General features: G+C 43.6%; 1 protein-coding gene across 4 annotated transcripts in view; it reads right to left on the minus strand.

Annotated features, from left to right (window-relative positions):
- SPECC1 (sperm antigen with calponin homology and coiled-coil domains 1) overlaps nt 1-16,003 on the minus strand; it is a 261,258-nt gene that overhangs the window by 126,622 nt on the left and 118,633 nt on the right. For all 4 annotated transcript variants that reach the window (XM_071219291.1, XM_071219292.1, XM_071219290.1 and 1 more), the window contains exon 4: nt 14,268-15,844. In XM_071219291.1, coding sequence (XP_071075392.1) covers nt 14,268-15,844 — 1,577 coding nt within the window. The remainder of the gene's footprint in view (nt 1-14,267; nt 15,845-16,003) is intronic.

A 16,003-nucleotide genomic window follows, 5' to 3' on the forward strand; every position in this document is an offset into this window, starting at 1 on the left:
ATTAAAAAGAGAGATTCTTTTTTTAAAACTCCTCACCTGAAGATATTTTTTTCCTTGTCTTTAGAGAGAGAGGAAAGGAGAGAGAGAAAAACATGGATGTGAGAGAAACACCGATTGGCTGACTCCCAAATGTGCCCATACTGGGAATCATATGAGCCTGGCCCAGGTATCAAACCCACAAGCCATGTGTGCGGGAATGGACCTGCAACTTTTTGGTTATGGGACAATGCTCCAAACAACTGAGCCACACCAGACAGGGTGGGAAAAAGAAAGGAGATTCTTAAAAGCAGCAAGAGAAAGGCAGTTAGTTATATACGTGGGAACTCCCATAAGACTATGAACAGAATTCTCAACAGAAACTTTTCAGGGAAGAAGGTAATGGTGTGAAATATTCAAAGTAATGAAAAGCAAGGACCTTCGGTAAGACTACTTTACCCAGCAAGGCTATCATTTAAAATTGAAGGAGGGAAGGCGGAAGCATAGGTAAACGTGGCTCTTCTCACACAACCACAGAAGAATTACAGAACAAGTATCACTCACTCAAAACCATCAGAAAATTGAGCTGTATGGAAGTCTGACAACTGAAGAATTAAAGAAACCACAGTCACCCAGAAGGGTAGGAGGGATGGAGGGGCGGAGGCATGGATGGGCTGCTCTTAAACCCAGGTGTGGTGGATATAAAATGGAGGGATATCCTGGGAGTGAGGGATACCAGCCCACCGAGCCCAGGGTTCCAGTGCCAGGAAGATAAGTCCCATAACTTCTGGCTGCAAAAAGCAGTGGGGGCTGGGTCAGCAGAAGAAACTGCGGGATTCTCAGTCCTCTCCTCTTAAAGGGACTCACAGTGCACATGGACTTACTCAGACTCACTCCCTCTGAGCTCCAGCACCTGGGTAGCACCTTGAAGAGCACCAGTGCCATACAGGGAGGAAATGAAGTGTCTAGCATCAGGGCAAGAACTGGAGGACAGCTTTCTCCCAGACAGAACTGCAGAGAGTGGCCACTGTACCTTTCCTGAGCCCTACCTCACACAGAGCCACAGTGTGTTGGCACCATATCTGAATTTCCATCAACCTGGTTCACACAGTAAGCTCTGCCCTGACGATTAGCTAAGGGTCCACCCCATCCAACTTATAGGCCCACCCAAGCTGGTAACAGAGGCCTTTCCATATGAAGAACTGGACTAGGTGTAGGCTTCAGACCTTCCAAACTCTGCTCAAACAAGCAACAGCTGAGCCCAGCTCCCATACCCCTAGCTGAGTGGCCCCAGGCCTGGCACTAGCAGCAGCCATCTACAAATTGCTTTATAGCTTATGCAAAGGAAGCCCAGACAGACCACAGATGAAGGGTGACCTTGGAAACCCCAGAGTCTACACACCCAGCAGAGAGTTACAAACCAGGTCAGAGCACCATCCAGCCTCCTCCATAAGGCATGGTGGGAGGTGGTTGCTGGCCAGGGGTCACAGCCAGTCCTACCAGCTGTCTGGACTGGGTAAATCCCTTCCATTGACTTGCTTACAGCAATGAAGACTCACCTGCAAGAGGAAGGAGTACTCAATCCACACAGAGCGTACATCTCCAGTACACAGCTTGGGAAACAGGAAAAGACTATGACAGTGGAACCTACAGGAAACACCTACATTAGGCCATGCTACCAAGATACAGGGTCAAAACAGCTCTACCTAATACACAGAAATAAACACAGGGAGGCTGCCAAAATGAGGAGACAAAGAAGTATGGCCCAAATGAAAGAACAGAACAATACTCCAGAAAAAGAACTAAACAAAATGGAGATAAGCAACCTATCAGATGCAGAGTTCAAAACACTAGTTATCAGGATGCTCAAAGAACTCAGTGGGTACTTCAACAGCATAAAAAAGACCCAGGCAGAAATGAAGGTTACAGTAAATGAAATAAAAATATACAGGGAACCAACAGGGGAGGGGATGAAGCTCAGAATCAAATCAATGATTTGAAACACAGAAGAAAATGCATCCAATCAGTACAGCAAGAAGAAAGAATAATACCAAAAAATCGAGGACAGTGTAAGGAGCCTCTGGGACAGCTTCAAACATTCCAACACTCGCATCATAGGGGTGCCAGAAGAAGAAGAGAGAGAGCAAGAAATTGGAAACCTATCTGAAAAATAAAGAAAGAAAACTTCCCTAGTTTGGTGAAAGAAATAGACATGCAAGTCCAGGAAGCACAGACTCCCAAACAAGATGGACATAGAGGCCCACACCAAGACATATCATAATTAAAATGCCAAAGGTTAAAGATGAAGAGACACTCTTAAAAGCGGCAAGAAAAAAGCAAAGAGTTACCTACAACAGAGTTCCCATAAGATTTTTGGCTGATTTCTCAAAAGAGACTTTGCAGGCTAGAAGGGATTGGCGAGATCAAAGTGATGAAAAGGCAAGGACCTACGACCTAAATTACTCCATCCAGCAAAGCTATCCTTCAGAACAAGGCTTCTCCTCCAGACAAGCTAAAGGAGTTCACCATCACCAAACCATTACTATATAAAATGCTGAAGGAACTTATTTAGAAAAAGAATAAGATCAAAACTATGACCATTAAAATGGCAATAAATTCACAACTATCAACAACTGAATCTAAAAAACAAACTAAGCACATAAGCAGAACAGAAAATGAACCATAGATATGGAGAACATTGGGATGGTGGCCAGTGGGGTTGGGAGTTTGGAGGAGTCAGGGGAAAGGTGCAGGGATTAAGAAGTACAAACTGGTAGACATAGATAGAGTAGTCAGGGGATGTTAAGAACAATATAGGAAATGGAGTTTCCAAAGAACTTATAAGCATGACCCATGGGCATGGACAATGGAGGGGGATCACCGGAGGGAGTGGGTGGTGCTGGGTGGGGGGAGCAAAGGGGGAGAAATTGGGACAACTGTAACAGCATAATTAATAAATATAAATAAAATTTTAAAAATTGAAGGAGAAATACAGAGCTTCCCAGACAAGTAGAAGCTAAAGGAGTTCATCATCACATAACCAGTATTACAACACATATTAAAGAGACTTCTTTAAGAACAGGAAAGAAGAGAAACATAGTTATAAATAAACAGCAGTAAGTATGTACCTATAAATAATCATTTTAAATGTAATTAAATTAAATGTTCCAATCAAAAGACATAGGGTAGGTGAATAGACAAGAAAACAAGACCCATATATACATATATATGCTGTCTACCAGAGACTCACTTCAGAACAAAAGATACATACAGGCTAAAAGTAAAGAGACTGGAAAAGGTATCTGATGCAAATAGAAATGGAAAAAAACCCCCAAAACACTGGGATTGCAATACTTATATCAGACAAAACAGACTTTAAAACAAAGCTGTAGTAAGAGACAAAGAAGGACACTACATAATGATAAAATAGGATCAATCCAACAAGAGGATATAACCCTTGTAAACATTTATGCATCCAACATAGGAGCACCTAAATACATAAAGCAAATCTAGATGGACATAAAGGGAGAGACTGAAAGTAATAAAGTCATAGTAGGATACTGACATCAACGGGTAGATCTTCCAGAGAGAAATCAACAAAGAAATAGGGGCCTTAAATTACATACTAGATCAGAAGGATTTGATATTTTCAGAGCATTTCATACCAAAACAGAAAAATAAACATTCTTTTCAAGTGCACATGGATCATTTTCCTGGATAGACCACATGTTAGGCCACAAAACAAGTCTCAATAAACTTAATAATCCCATGACTATATGATCAATTAATATATGACAAAGGAGGCAAGAATATACAATGGGGTAAAGACACCCTTTTCAATAAATGGTGTTTAGAAAATTGGACAGATACTTGCAAAAAAAAAAAAAAAAAGAAACTAGACCAGGTTCTTACAGCATATACAAGAATAAACTCAAAATAGTTAAAGACTTTAACATAAGACTTAAAATCCTAAAAATCCTAGAAGAGTCCTGGCTGGTGTGGTTCAGTGGATTGAATGCCAGACTGCAAACCAAAGGGTCACTGGTTTGATTCACAGTCAGTTGTGGTCCAGGTGCCCAGTAGGGGTCACTCAAGAGGCAACCACACATTGATGATTCTCTCCCTCTCTCCCTCCCTTCCCCTCTCTCTAAAAATAGAATTTTTAGGGCTTCCGGCCAAAATGGAGGCATAGGTAGACACACTGTGCCTCCTTGCACAACCAAAAGAAGAACAACAATTTAAAAACAAAAAAACCCCCCAGAAATGACAGAAAATCGAACTGTATGGAAGTCCAACAACCAAGGAGATAAAGAAGAAATATTCATCTAGACCGGTAGGAGGGGTAGAGAAGGGCAGCTGGGGTGGAGAGGACTCATAACAAGGGGGTGGCTCCTGGACCCAGTGAGGTGGCGGATTGTGGAATGGGGCAGGCCAGGCTGCGGCTAGCAGACCCCACAAGGTGGTGGCTGGCAGACCCTGTGGCCCCACATTCACACATAGATAAACTGGGAGGAATGGTGGGGGAGCGAAGCAGACCACGTAACCCAGGGCTCCAGCAAAGAGGAAATAATAAAGCCTCAAACCTCTGACTGAAAACACCTGTGGGGGTTCAGGCAGCAGCAGGAGAAACTCCCAGCCTCACAGGAGAGTTCTTTGGAGAGACCCACAGGGGCCTAGAGCGTGCACAAGCCCACCCACTTGGGAATCAGCACCAGAGGGGCCCAATTTGATTATGGGTATAGCAAAGGGAGTAACTGAAAACCAGCAGAGAGTGGAGCAAGTGCCATTGCTCCCTCTCGGCCACTCCCCCACATACAGTGTCACAGCGTAGCCACCAGTGTTACCCCACCCCCATGAACACCTAAGGCTCCGCCCCTTTATGTAACAGGCACGCCAAGACAGAAAAAATGGCCCAAATGAAAGAACAGATCAAAGCTCCAGGAAAAATACAACTAAGCAACGAAGAGATAGCCAACCTATCAGATGCACAGTTCAAAACACTGGTAATCAGGAAGCTCACAGAATTGGATGAATTCAGTCACAAATTAGATGAAAAAATGAAGGCTATGCTAAGAGAAACAAAGGAAAATGTACAGGGAACCAATAGTGATGAGAAGGGAACTGGGACTCAAATCAAGGGTGTGGACCAGAAGGAAGAAAGAAACATCCAACCAGAAAAGAATGAAGAAACAAGAATTCAAAAAAATGAGGAGAGGCTTAGGAACCTCCAGGACATCTTTAAACATTCCAACATCCGAATTATAGGGGTACCAGAAGGAGAAGAGGAAGAACAAAAAATTGAAAACTTATTTGAACAAATAATGAAGGAGAACTTCCCTAATCTGGCGAAGGACATAGACTTCCATGAAGTCCAGGAAGCTCAGAGAGTCCCAAAGAAGCCGGACCCAAGGAGGAACACACCAAGGCACATCATCGTTACATTACCCAAGATTAAACAGAAGGAGAGAATCTTAGCAGCAAGAGAAAAGGACACAGTTACCTACAAAGGAGTTCCCAGAAGACTGTCAGCTGATTCCTCAGAAGAGACCTTACAGGCAACAAGGGGCTGGCAAGAAGTATTCCAAGTTATGAAAAGCAAGGACCTACATCCAAGATTACTGTATCCAGCAAAGCTATCATTTAGAATGGAAGGGCAGATAAAGTGCTTCTCAGATAAGGTCAAGTTAAAGGAGTTCATCATCACCAAGCCCTTATTACATGATATGTTAAAGGGATTTATCTCAGAAAAAGAAGGTAAAAAATATGAACAGTAAAAATGACAGCAAACTCACAGTTATTAATGACCACATCTAAAACAAAAACAAAAGCAAACTAAGCAAACAACTAGAACAGGAACAGAACCACAGAAATGGAGATCACATGGAGGGTTATCAACAGGGGAGTGGGAAGGGGAGAGAGGGGGGAAAGGTACAGAGAATAAGTAGCATAGATGGTAGCTAGAAAATAGACAGGGGGAGGGTAAGAATAGTATAGGAAATGTAGAAGCCAAAGAACTTATAAGTATGACCCATGGACATGAACTATAGGGGGGGAATGTGGGAGGGAGGGAGTATGCAGGATGGAGTGGAGTGAAGGGGGGGGAAATGGGACAACTGTAATAGCATAATCAATAAATATATTTAAAAAATAAAATCTTTAAGAAAAACCTTTAAAAAAGAATTTATCACAGTCCCTCACACATGGTAAACACTCAATACAACTTATTATTTCTCTAATAACTGCCTTATGTCTTAACTGTATACAATATTAGATATTATAACACAGGTCCAAGATAATTACAAACATGGAAAAGACAGAAAGCCCTATATCTGGTGACTACTTTATAAGCAGAAGAAGTTTTTAAGGAGTAAGGGCCCCTCTATTTTAGACACTAGAAGGCTGCTGTTGGACCGCATTTGGAAAGCAGTAAGGTAGGCAGAACTAGCTGGCTCCCCATTGGGACCTCAGGCTAAGGGCAGCTCACCTGGAGTCTAGAAACATGCACGATACTTGCTGAGACTACAAGGGTCAGCGGGGAGACTGGAGGATGTAACAAGTAACCCAGACGCTCAGCAGCCTGAGGAAACCTCCCCGTGCAATTGGGGTTGCTGGCCTCTCAGAGGCTCCTGCCTCCCAGTCCACCCTCTGCGTCCACAAGCACCAAACGGTAAGCACCAAATGGTAAGCACAGGGGTATAGAGAGGGACCGCCACAACGCATGCTGTGGGCTATGGAGTCAGTAACCCTATTAAGTCAATACACTGTTTCAAATTACACGCATCATTCTTCCTTCTCAATTTTGAAGTAATTCTCTCAAGCTTAGCAAAATATTACAAAAAGCTCTTGTATTTGAAAAAAGAAAAAACAAACCCTAAAGTAAACAGCTTCACCACTTCTCTCCCCAGGAGCTTGTTAGGTTGAAACAGGCAGGTATTTTTACATTTGTTTTCACAAATTAACAAATGAAGAGAGAGGAGATATTAAATCATTTGAAAAGAACAAACCAATTTATCAAGTAGGTAAAACCAAGTCCCTGTACTTTTTGATGACTGTTCAGAGTTCCAGGTTGCCTTCCACTTCACCAGCCTTTCTGCTGCCAGTTCTTTTGAGTCCTGCTTCTCCAGTGCAAAAATTGCACTGACACCCAGCCATGTGATTCCCAATGTTTCCCTTTAAAAGAAGGAAATCATTCTAAGCACCTCTCATTTTAAAAAATCAACATTCTCTAGAAATGGGGTGTGTGGAATTGCATTACAAATAAATTCAAATGTATTTCCTGGAAGCACCAATACTCCCTTGGAGATGTGGCAGTTAGAGCAACTGGTCCTTAAACCACCAAAGGCAGATGGCAGCAGAGACCAGTCAGTCCTCTCTGGCAGGGCACAGCCTCCTCACACAACCTTCTAGGATCTTGGGATGCAAGGACAAGCAGGACAGCTCTGAAACAGACTGGGCTGCAGTCTCAGCTAGTCTTACAGCCTTCCCTGGGTCAGACACCGAAACTGGGGAGAAGGCATGGCCACAGGTCTGGCTCCCAGGGAAATGGACTCTGAAATGGGGATGTTCATGCATGAAGCTTCCTGAACAGCGCCCAGCAGGTGAGTGCAAGAGGCCAGCTGTGGGAATGAAGGAGGAGAAGTGTGAGGCAGTCAGTGCAAGGGAAGCCCTGTCCCTAGGAAGCCCTTCAGAGAGGCTCCAAATTGAACTGAGGGCTTGGGCCTCCCCACATCCCCTCAATGGACAGCACTGGGTACAGCTATCCCTCGGGCAAGGAAGCCCTTCTCACAGAGGGCTGGCCCTAGAGAGGGCCTCCAGCTGGCAGCCAGCAGCCATCACCCCCCACAGCTGGGGGAAGGGTGTGTCTTGTCCTGAGGGGCTGAGGGTGCAGTCCCAACCATGGCAGACAGTACAGAGTACCCCTGTGCTGGCAAGTGTCATGCCAAACACCCCAGGCTCTCTTCCAGGAAAAGTGAACAGAGAAAGGGCTGTGCCAGTTGGACCACTATATGATCTACACGGGCAAAAAACAGTAAAAAGAAATTAAGAATCCTACCTAGCCATCTTCAATAACATATCCTCCTCTGACGGGACCGAGATGCTCTGCAAACCTCGGCAAATGTAAAATGCATCAGTAGCAGAACATCCCAGTTATACATATTGTTACTGCTTCAAGAGATACCAGAGGGGCAGAAGGAGACCTCAGGCAGAAGAAGCTGCTCTCAGGCGTGAAGGCACTTTTGACCTTAGGACCTGTCTATCTATGAAGGAGTGGTGACTCCAGGTCCATGTAGAGCAGTGCACCCCCTCTTAGGAATTACATGGAAGCCCAGGGAGTCCCACTGGCAAGACCACCCTTCTCAAACACTGGCTCTCTTGGTGTCAAACCCTCGGGTTAGTTCCCACCGCTCTCCCTCTTCACATGGTTCCAGAGCAGAGCCTGGCCAGACAGGTGATCCAACACCCTTGTAGCACATGATGGTCATGTGTTCAGGGCCACATGACTGTCACATCTGACCTGAAAAAGGAAGGGTGGGCATTCTGGTTTTATGGTTGAATCTTCTGAAGCTTCACCTCCAGGTGCATGGCAGACTTTGGGCTCTGCACAACAAGGCTGAGCCTGAGACCTATTTCCTGAGGCAACTGCCCACCTTGAAGGTTTCCAGGTGAAGAGCCTGCAGGCCTCTCCCTAAGCTGACTCAACGGGCCTTCTCCTGACTTCCCTGGGAGAGCAGGCACACAGGCTGTTTACCCAAGTTCCTTCCCTGCCCTCTTCCCAGCACGAAGTCCCAGAGCTCTGTTTCACCAAGAGCTCATAATATGGTTGTCAGCTAAATACACTGGAGAGAATGGGGAAACTGTCTGAACTGAAGATACTTGCAATATCCACGTTTTCAGCTTAAACAACTCCACCTTAACCAACTTTCCCAACAGTATCCACAATTCATGGGGAAGTGATCCCTAAGTTCCCCTTCACTCTATCGAAGACATTCATCCACCCTGCTGGGCTCCTCTGAGGTGCTAGGGATGGGCAAGTGGCTTTCACACAAGTGGTCGAGCTGATCTAGACTTGAAGGCCTGTTGAGTCCATGAGACATGACCCCACAGAGCTGAGGGCTTCTCTATAGAAGTGATGCCATAGTTGAGACCTAAAGCTTAAGAGAACCAGGCCAGTGAAGGATGGGGATCAAGGAGGCAAAGAGAGAGGTAAGAGTGCTTCTGGCAAAAGAAAGCCCCTACCTCCTTCACGTGATGAGTCAGGACAAGAACTCAGTCTGGCTGGGCCTAGGCGGGGAGGGCAGTGGTGGGACTTTATGCATGGGGGGGAGTGTTTGGAGCACAGGGAAACTACTGTGGGTGTCACACATTTCAGAGATCTCTGTGAGCACTTTGTGGATAACCAACAGGACTCAGAAAGAGTGAACATGTGGAGGGAGTCCTGTTGGATGCTGTGGCAAATGGTGCACTTTCTTACCCGGAAGCCATTCTTTCTTTTTTCTTACAAAGAATCCCAATTTTGTACAGGAATTGGGATATGATTGTGATTTCAAGGAGAGGGCTGGGGGAGGGTGTGCAACCCAGTTCTGACCATATCATATAAAGGGAGTTGCTGAGAGGGGTACTGGGGAAAAATGTTCACTGAGGTGCCTATGGATCTGCTGAGCCTCCTGCTGCGTGGACTGTAGGATGAGATGCTGAAGACGCCATGCCCCCTGCACCCTGGCAGGAAGGCTGAGAGAATCACAGAGCTGCGAGCCTAGAGGCTTGACATTACACAGCCCCCAGGTCATAGCTACCAACTGCCTACCTCCTGGACTTTTGGTTATGGGAGCAAAGAGCCCGTCTGTTTGTTTATGCCACTGACACAAGGGGGCTCCTGTTTCTTACCGTCCAAAGCATCACCTAGAAATCCTCACGGGCCACCTGTTATTTAAGCCAGGTTCCAAGATCTCATCTTTCCAGGAGTCCTGTTCTGTAGTCATGGTGACAAATTAATCTACTTGCCACACCCTTCTCTCAAGTTCTGGTTTTGTCATTTGTGGCCAGTGGCTACCCTAGTTTGGCCTGGTGACCAACATGGGTCACACAGTGATCCCTTTACCTCCAGTTTTCCCTGGTCACTCACCCCAAGTATTTCTTTATAATCTCCTTACTACTATGGAAGAGATGCCTGAGTCTCTGTAGAAAGAACTACATTTTTAAGGCAATATCACCTATAAGCTTTCAGTCTTGGGGTGGGGGGATAAGCAGTATTTCTTCTAGGATTCAAGCCTTATAAAAATTCTCTAATGTGAAATCAAGATCCCAAATGACTAAAAATTGAAAGTCAAAAAATATAAACCTGAGTTGCATTATAGCCTGGAAAACAATACCATGCAGCTACGGGCTGCTTCCTGGCTAGGGTGGGCACAGGTGTGGCTCACAGGAGGTTTCAACCTCAGGATTCTGTGGAACTAGACCTTCCCTCAAAGTTGTACAAAGGTGTGTTATACAGTCACACATTAAGTTGCCAGCAAAATGTACATGAAAGGTATGAGAGCGGCTGACAAGCATGGAGATGTTAGCAAAGAGATGCAGACAAAGCAATGAGAGGAAGAAAAGGCTACAAAACATTCCCACAATTATTGTAAACGTCCTACAGATTTTGTATGAGTATCAGATCCACCCAGAGCCAAAAAATAAATAAAGTACATTTTAAAGCTTTTCAGGAGCTCTTCTAACAACATCTCAGTCATTAAAGTAACTTACTAAACTGAAATAGATTAACTAAATCTGTTAGATTATGGGGTAGTTTGTAATATTCACCTACAGCCAAGAATTAGAGTGGGTAAATGCAGAGCTGAAGGGTGAAGTTGTTCATCACCACGCAGTTTGCTTTGGTGATGAATAGGACAGTGATTGATATCTGCTTAAGGCAGTTGTATCTGAAAGTTTTATACAAACATGTCAAGTAAAGCAATTGAGAACCGAAGAATCAGATTGACACCAGGAATGCAAAGATGACTGAACAGTACACTAAATTAGAAAACCTGTTATTGTAATTCACACCTCATTAACAAATTAAAGGAGAAAAACATTTTGATTATATAAAAACTAATATATCATGATAGTATATGTCCAAGATCTACAGCAGGGGTGTCAAACTCATTTTCACCGGCGCCACATAAGCCTTGTGGGCCAAAAGTAATTTCAACTCTGTAACAGTTAAGGAGTAGTTACATTTATACAGTCCTAAAATTATTCCAGCCCTTTGAAGGCAACCATGAGGCTGATGTGGCCCCCAGTGAAAATGAGTTTGACACCCCTGATCTATAGTATAGATCTTACAAATGTGTAAGATCTATAGTAGATGTAGAAAAATTCAATCTCCATCATTTTTTTTTAAAAAACAAGCAAACAAAAACCCTTCTTAGCTAACACTTTGCAATACCTCAATAAACGGTATGCCCACAACAGACACCCTTAATGGCAAAAAAGGTGAATGCACTCTTTAAGTAAGGACCAAGGCCAGGACCTCTCCACCATTACACTTGTACTCAACACTGTACAATGGAAAGGGGCCTGCCCACCGCCACAGAATAAACCATGAGCCAAGTCAGGTGGGCCCAGGCTTTGTACCTCCTGGCCCAGCACTTTACACCCTTCATTACAGTTTTGTGCTACCAGTGCTCCTGTTTCCTTTGGACATGAGTCTTTTCTGCCTTATCATTTGAACTCATGGTTGCTGGTGGATTAGTTGATATCCTGCAGTGGGGCTAAAACAAGCTGTTAGTCTGCCTAGGAGGCCTGGGTTTTACTTTTTCTATGGTAATAGAAAAGGACAGAAAGATTAGCACAAGTTACAACTTCACAGCAGTTACAGATCAGTGTCCCTGTACTCACAAGATAGCACAGAGCACAGGCCTAGGACCTTGATGCGTGCAAGAGAAACTCTGACACCACACCGCACACCTTTGACCTCAGACTCTGAAAACACTGTCCAGAGACTTGTCCACCTACTATCTCACACGTGATCATTCTAATCAGCAAACAATACATGACGATATGGAATGCATGCATACTATAATTAACAACTTGATATAGAACACGTTGTACCTTGTACAGAGAATGCAAAGGCTTTTCTTTTTTTCTCCAAATTTGACTTAGTTTATCCCCCTAAATTCTAGATTTTATTATTTTCCTTCAGCCAAAGCTGTAATAAAGGGCCAACTCATACATTTAAATGCTTTTGTTATTAACTAAGAAAGGACAAACTTAAGTAAACAAAGAATTTTACTCAAGAAACTAGGAAGAAACCAAGGAAATGTACAAAACCTGAATGAAATAATTGATAAAAATAAATTAGAAACAAATTAATCAGAAATAGATGGACAATGGAATTAATAAGCTACTCCAACTGGGCTTTGTATTCATAAAACAGGAATGACATACTCCACTCTTCTGAATAGGAAGATTAAACATTGTATGTCGATACCAGTGTGTACGCATGCCCAAATGTGCATACACTGGGCAAATGCCTGAAAAGACATATAACTAAATGTTAGCAGTATTTTTCTCTAAGCGGCTAAAGGTAATATTTTCATCTTTATACTTTTCTATATTTCCGAAATCTTCTATAATTAATATGCAATTTCATGATCAAAAAGAATCAGCCATTGTTTTAAGATGCCAAATTATTTCTCATTGACACATATATTTTATGTAAAACCAATCTAAATACCAAAAAATAGATGAGGGACTGGAGGAAGACTTCAAAAGGGTCACCTGGGCAATTAAACATTTTGCAACAGAATAATGGAAGGGAGACTTATTCCACAGATATTACAACTTAATGTAAAGCTACAATCATCAACAGTAGTTCAAATGGACATTCGGCTAGTACCTTTAATAGAACTACTCCGAACCTTCCATAAAATGCTGTGAGTTGCAGACACTGACAATGATAAAACTTACAGTACTACCCACTACTCAGATCATTAGACAGCCCAATGTCAGAGTCAGGTTGCAACTAACTAATCTTAAGGTGAGAAAGCAGTAGAGAAAAATCCCCCTGGAAGATCAAGACATAATTTGTTCCTTGAAACAGTCTCAATCCCCCTGAGATAGGTGGGGGGATGTTTTCAATCTCACTCACCAAGGACCCCTAGATCACAAGGAACCCTAGATCAGGGCACATGCTTAGGCTGCGGGTCAGGTCCCCAGTGGGGTGCATGCAAGAGGCAACCCCACACTGATATTTCTCTCCCTCTATTTCTCCCTCCCTTCCCTTCTCTCTAGAAATAAATAAATAAAATATTTTAAAAAATAAAATAAAATGAAAGAAGTGATCATTTAATTTGATCTTGGGTTGGGGGAAGGCCTGTCCAAACAAAAAAGGTGAGGAAAACAGAGGGCATGCAGACTGGGTTTGGCTGATCCAACAAGCTAACGTCGGCTGTTGGAAAGGGTTCAGGGAAACAAGCACTGTCATGATCTGCTGGTGGGAACTAAGTGGGATAACATTTCTGTAGGGCAATGTGGCTAAATGTATCCAAAGTCTTTAAAAGGGCCATACTCTGATACATCAAGTCAATGTCTAGGAATTTTCCCTAAGGAAATAATGAGCGATATAAAAATGTATTTATAATACCAAAAGACTGGAAAAGAACACAAACATTCAACAACAGGCACCTATCTGGTCTTTAAAATCATGTTTCTGAGAATATTCTCAGAAATGAATATTCTTAGAATGAGTCTAAATTTTTTTTTAACTTATGGGAATGACAAATATATATATATCTGGAAGAAAACACCAAAATAGTGGTTATACTGTTCCTTGGTGGGGAACTTTGGGGTGATTTTAATTTCCTGTTACTAGCAGCCCAAAGCATGCTAACTGATAGATCTGGATTAACTCTACTCATTCTTCAAGACTCAGTTCACTGTCACTTCTTTCAAGAAGTACTCCTGCACTACCCTCCCTTATCCCATGTACTCGCAGTGTTCCTCCTAGGCACAGTATTCTCTCCTCCATGACATCCGTTGTCCCTGCCTCACACTCACTGATTTGATTCACTAGATCCCCACTACACTTTAAATTGCCTGTAGTCAGAAAATGGGGGTGTTTCATTTTTGTATCTCCAATCTGTCTGGAATCTAACAAATCTTCAAGCTAGAATGCTGGGTTGATGAACAAAATTGATTAAGCGAAAGATTCTCTGTGCTCTCTGTGAATTCTCTGTGAATTTAAAGATCAAAAAGGAGGGAAATGTTAACAAGGATGAGCAAACACTGATAAAGAGGTATCTCCTTACCTTGGCTAACAGGCTTGAAACATGTTTAATTTCACCATGTGCCTTTAGTAATTCTTGTCTGAGCTCAGTGCAAGACAGTTCCAGCTGATCTTTCTCAGCTCGAGCTACTTTCAACATTTCTTGAATTGCACAGCGCTCTGCTGTTTGCCCCACAGGACTGGTCTTTACAGCTTTTTGCTTCTCATTCTCCAGATAAGACTTCAAAGACCCATTTTCAATCTTCAGCCCTTCCAAGGTAACTTTACACTCTTCCAGAGTTTTGGCCACCGTACTGCTATTATGCCTTTCCAGCTCCAGAAACCCATTCAGTTTCTCATTTTCTTCCTTAAGGTGTTGAATTGTTTCTAAAGCTCCTTGGTTTTCCTCTTCAGCCTTCCGTAAGCTGCAGGTCAGCTGCTGCTGAATGTTGAGCAGCTTCTCTCTTTCGAAGCGGCCCTGTTCAAGAATCTCTGTGCACTTCTGCTCCAGTTCCAGCAGTTTTCCTTCTTGAGCACTGGGCTCTTCATTCTTGACTCGCTCTTGTAGGAGATTTATCAGCTTCTCGTTCTCTTGACTTAGCTGTTCTGCCCTCTCTCGATGCTGATGAAAGGAAGTTTCCAAAATCGTTTTCTCGTCCACCAGTTTCTCATTTTCTGCTGTCAATTCCTGCACCATTTGTTGCTGGTCTGATAATTCTTGTAAAGTAGCCTGCAGTTCTTCTGCTGTGCTATGGTGATTTTCTTCCATCTTCTGTATCTTCTCCGTGAGGGAAGCCAGGGACAGTTCGCTCACGTTGTTAGGGGAACTCCCAGTGGTAGAACACTTTGAACTTTTAAAGGGGTTGCTCGGGGAAGACAGGGGCCTCGAAGGGGTGTCTGCTGTGATGTGCTCAAAATCGGAGGCATCCGGTGACAAGGAAGCTTTGGTAACATCACTACTTGAAGAACCTGATGTCCGTAATACATTATGGGGTATGTTTTTTTCATACTCATCGATTTCACCTGACAACTGATTTCCAGTTGGGCTTCCAAAGCTGGACTCCTGGGTTATGGAGGTTGGACAGCTGCTATCACCAGCGTGACTTGCTCCTCCTTCTGAATTTGGAGATTGCTCAAGGTAACTCAGTTTCTGCTTCAGGGCCCGGTTTTCTTCCTCTAGATCAGCAAGCTCTTTCTGAAAGGTCTTGTTCTTCTCCTCAAGAGCTTTTATCAAAAGTTCTGAGTCACTTGGTAAGACTGATGTTCCATCTACCTTTGGGTCCAAAGTGTCAGTTCCTTCGGTGTTCAAAGTCCTTTTCTCCTTGTATTTCTTTAGTTCACTTCGAAGCCGACTGATTTCACTGTCTTTTGCTTTGGCCTCTGCCAAGAGTTCCCGAACTTGGGACTCAAGCACGGCCCGTTCTCCACCTTCACCCTCTTGTCTGAGTCTTATGGAAGTGTTCCTCAGGGGCTTAGTAGGGGTGGGTGTGCTGGAAGAAGTTGGACTGGACACTGACTTCTTTGGGTTAGAGGGAACACGTGGCACAGTTCTCTCTCTTGAGATAGTTCCCGAAAGTTCTCGAGGAGCTGGAATACCTGTCCGTTTGGTTGTCACAGCCCCTAAAGACATAAGTAGAAACCAATGAAACAAAGCAAGCTTTTATAAATGAAACCCAAAGGACCTCAACAAGCATCGCATGGCAACCAGCAAGGCTGTTACCCTTCGTTCATTTCCCCAGCTCTAGATAACTACCTGGTTTAACTGGGCTTTCTCTACCT

The sequence above is a fragment of the Desmodus rotundus genome, chromosome 9 (genome assembly GCF_022682495.2).
Source record: "Desmodus rotundus isolate HL8 chromosome 9, HLdesRot8A.1, whole genome shotgun sequence".
Lineage (NCBI taxonomy): Eukaryota > Metazoa > Chordata > Mammalia > Chiroptera > Phyllostomidae > Desmodus > Desmodus rotundus.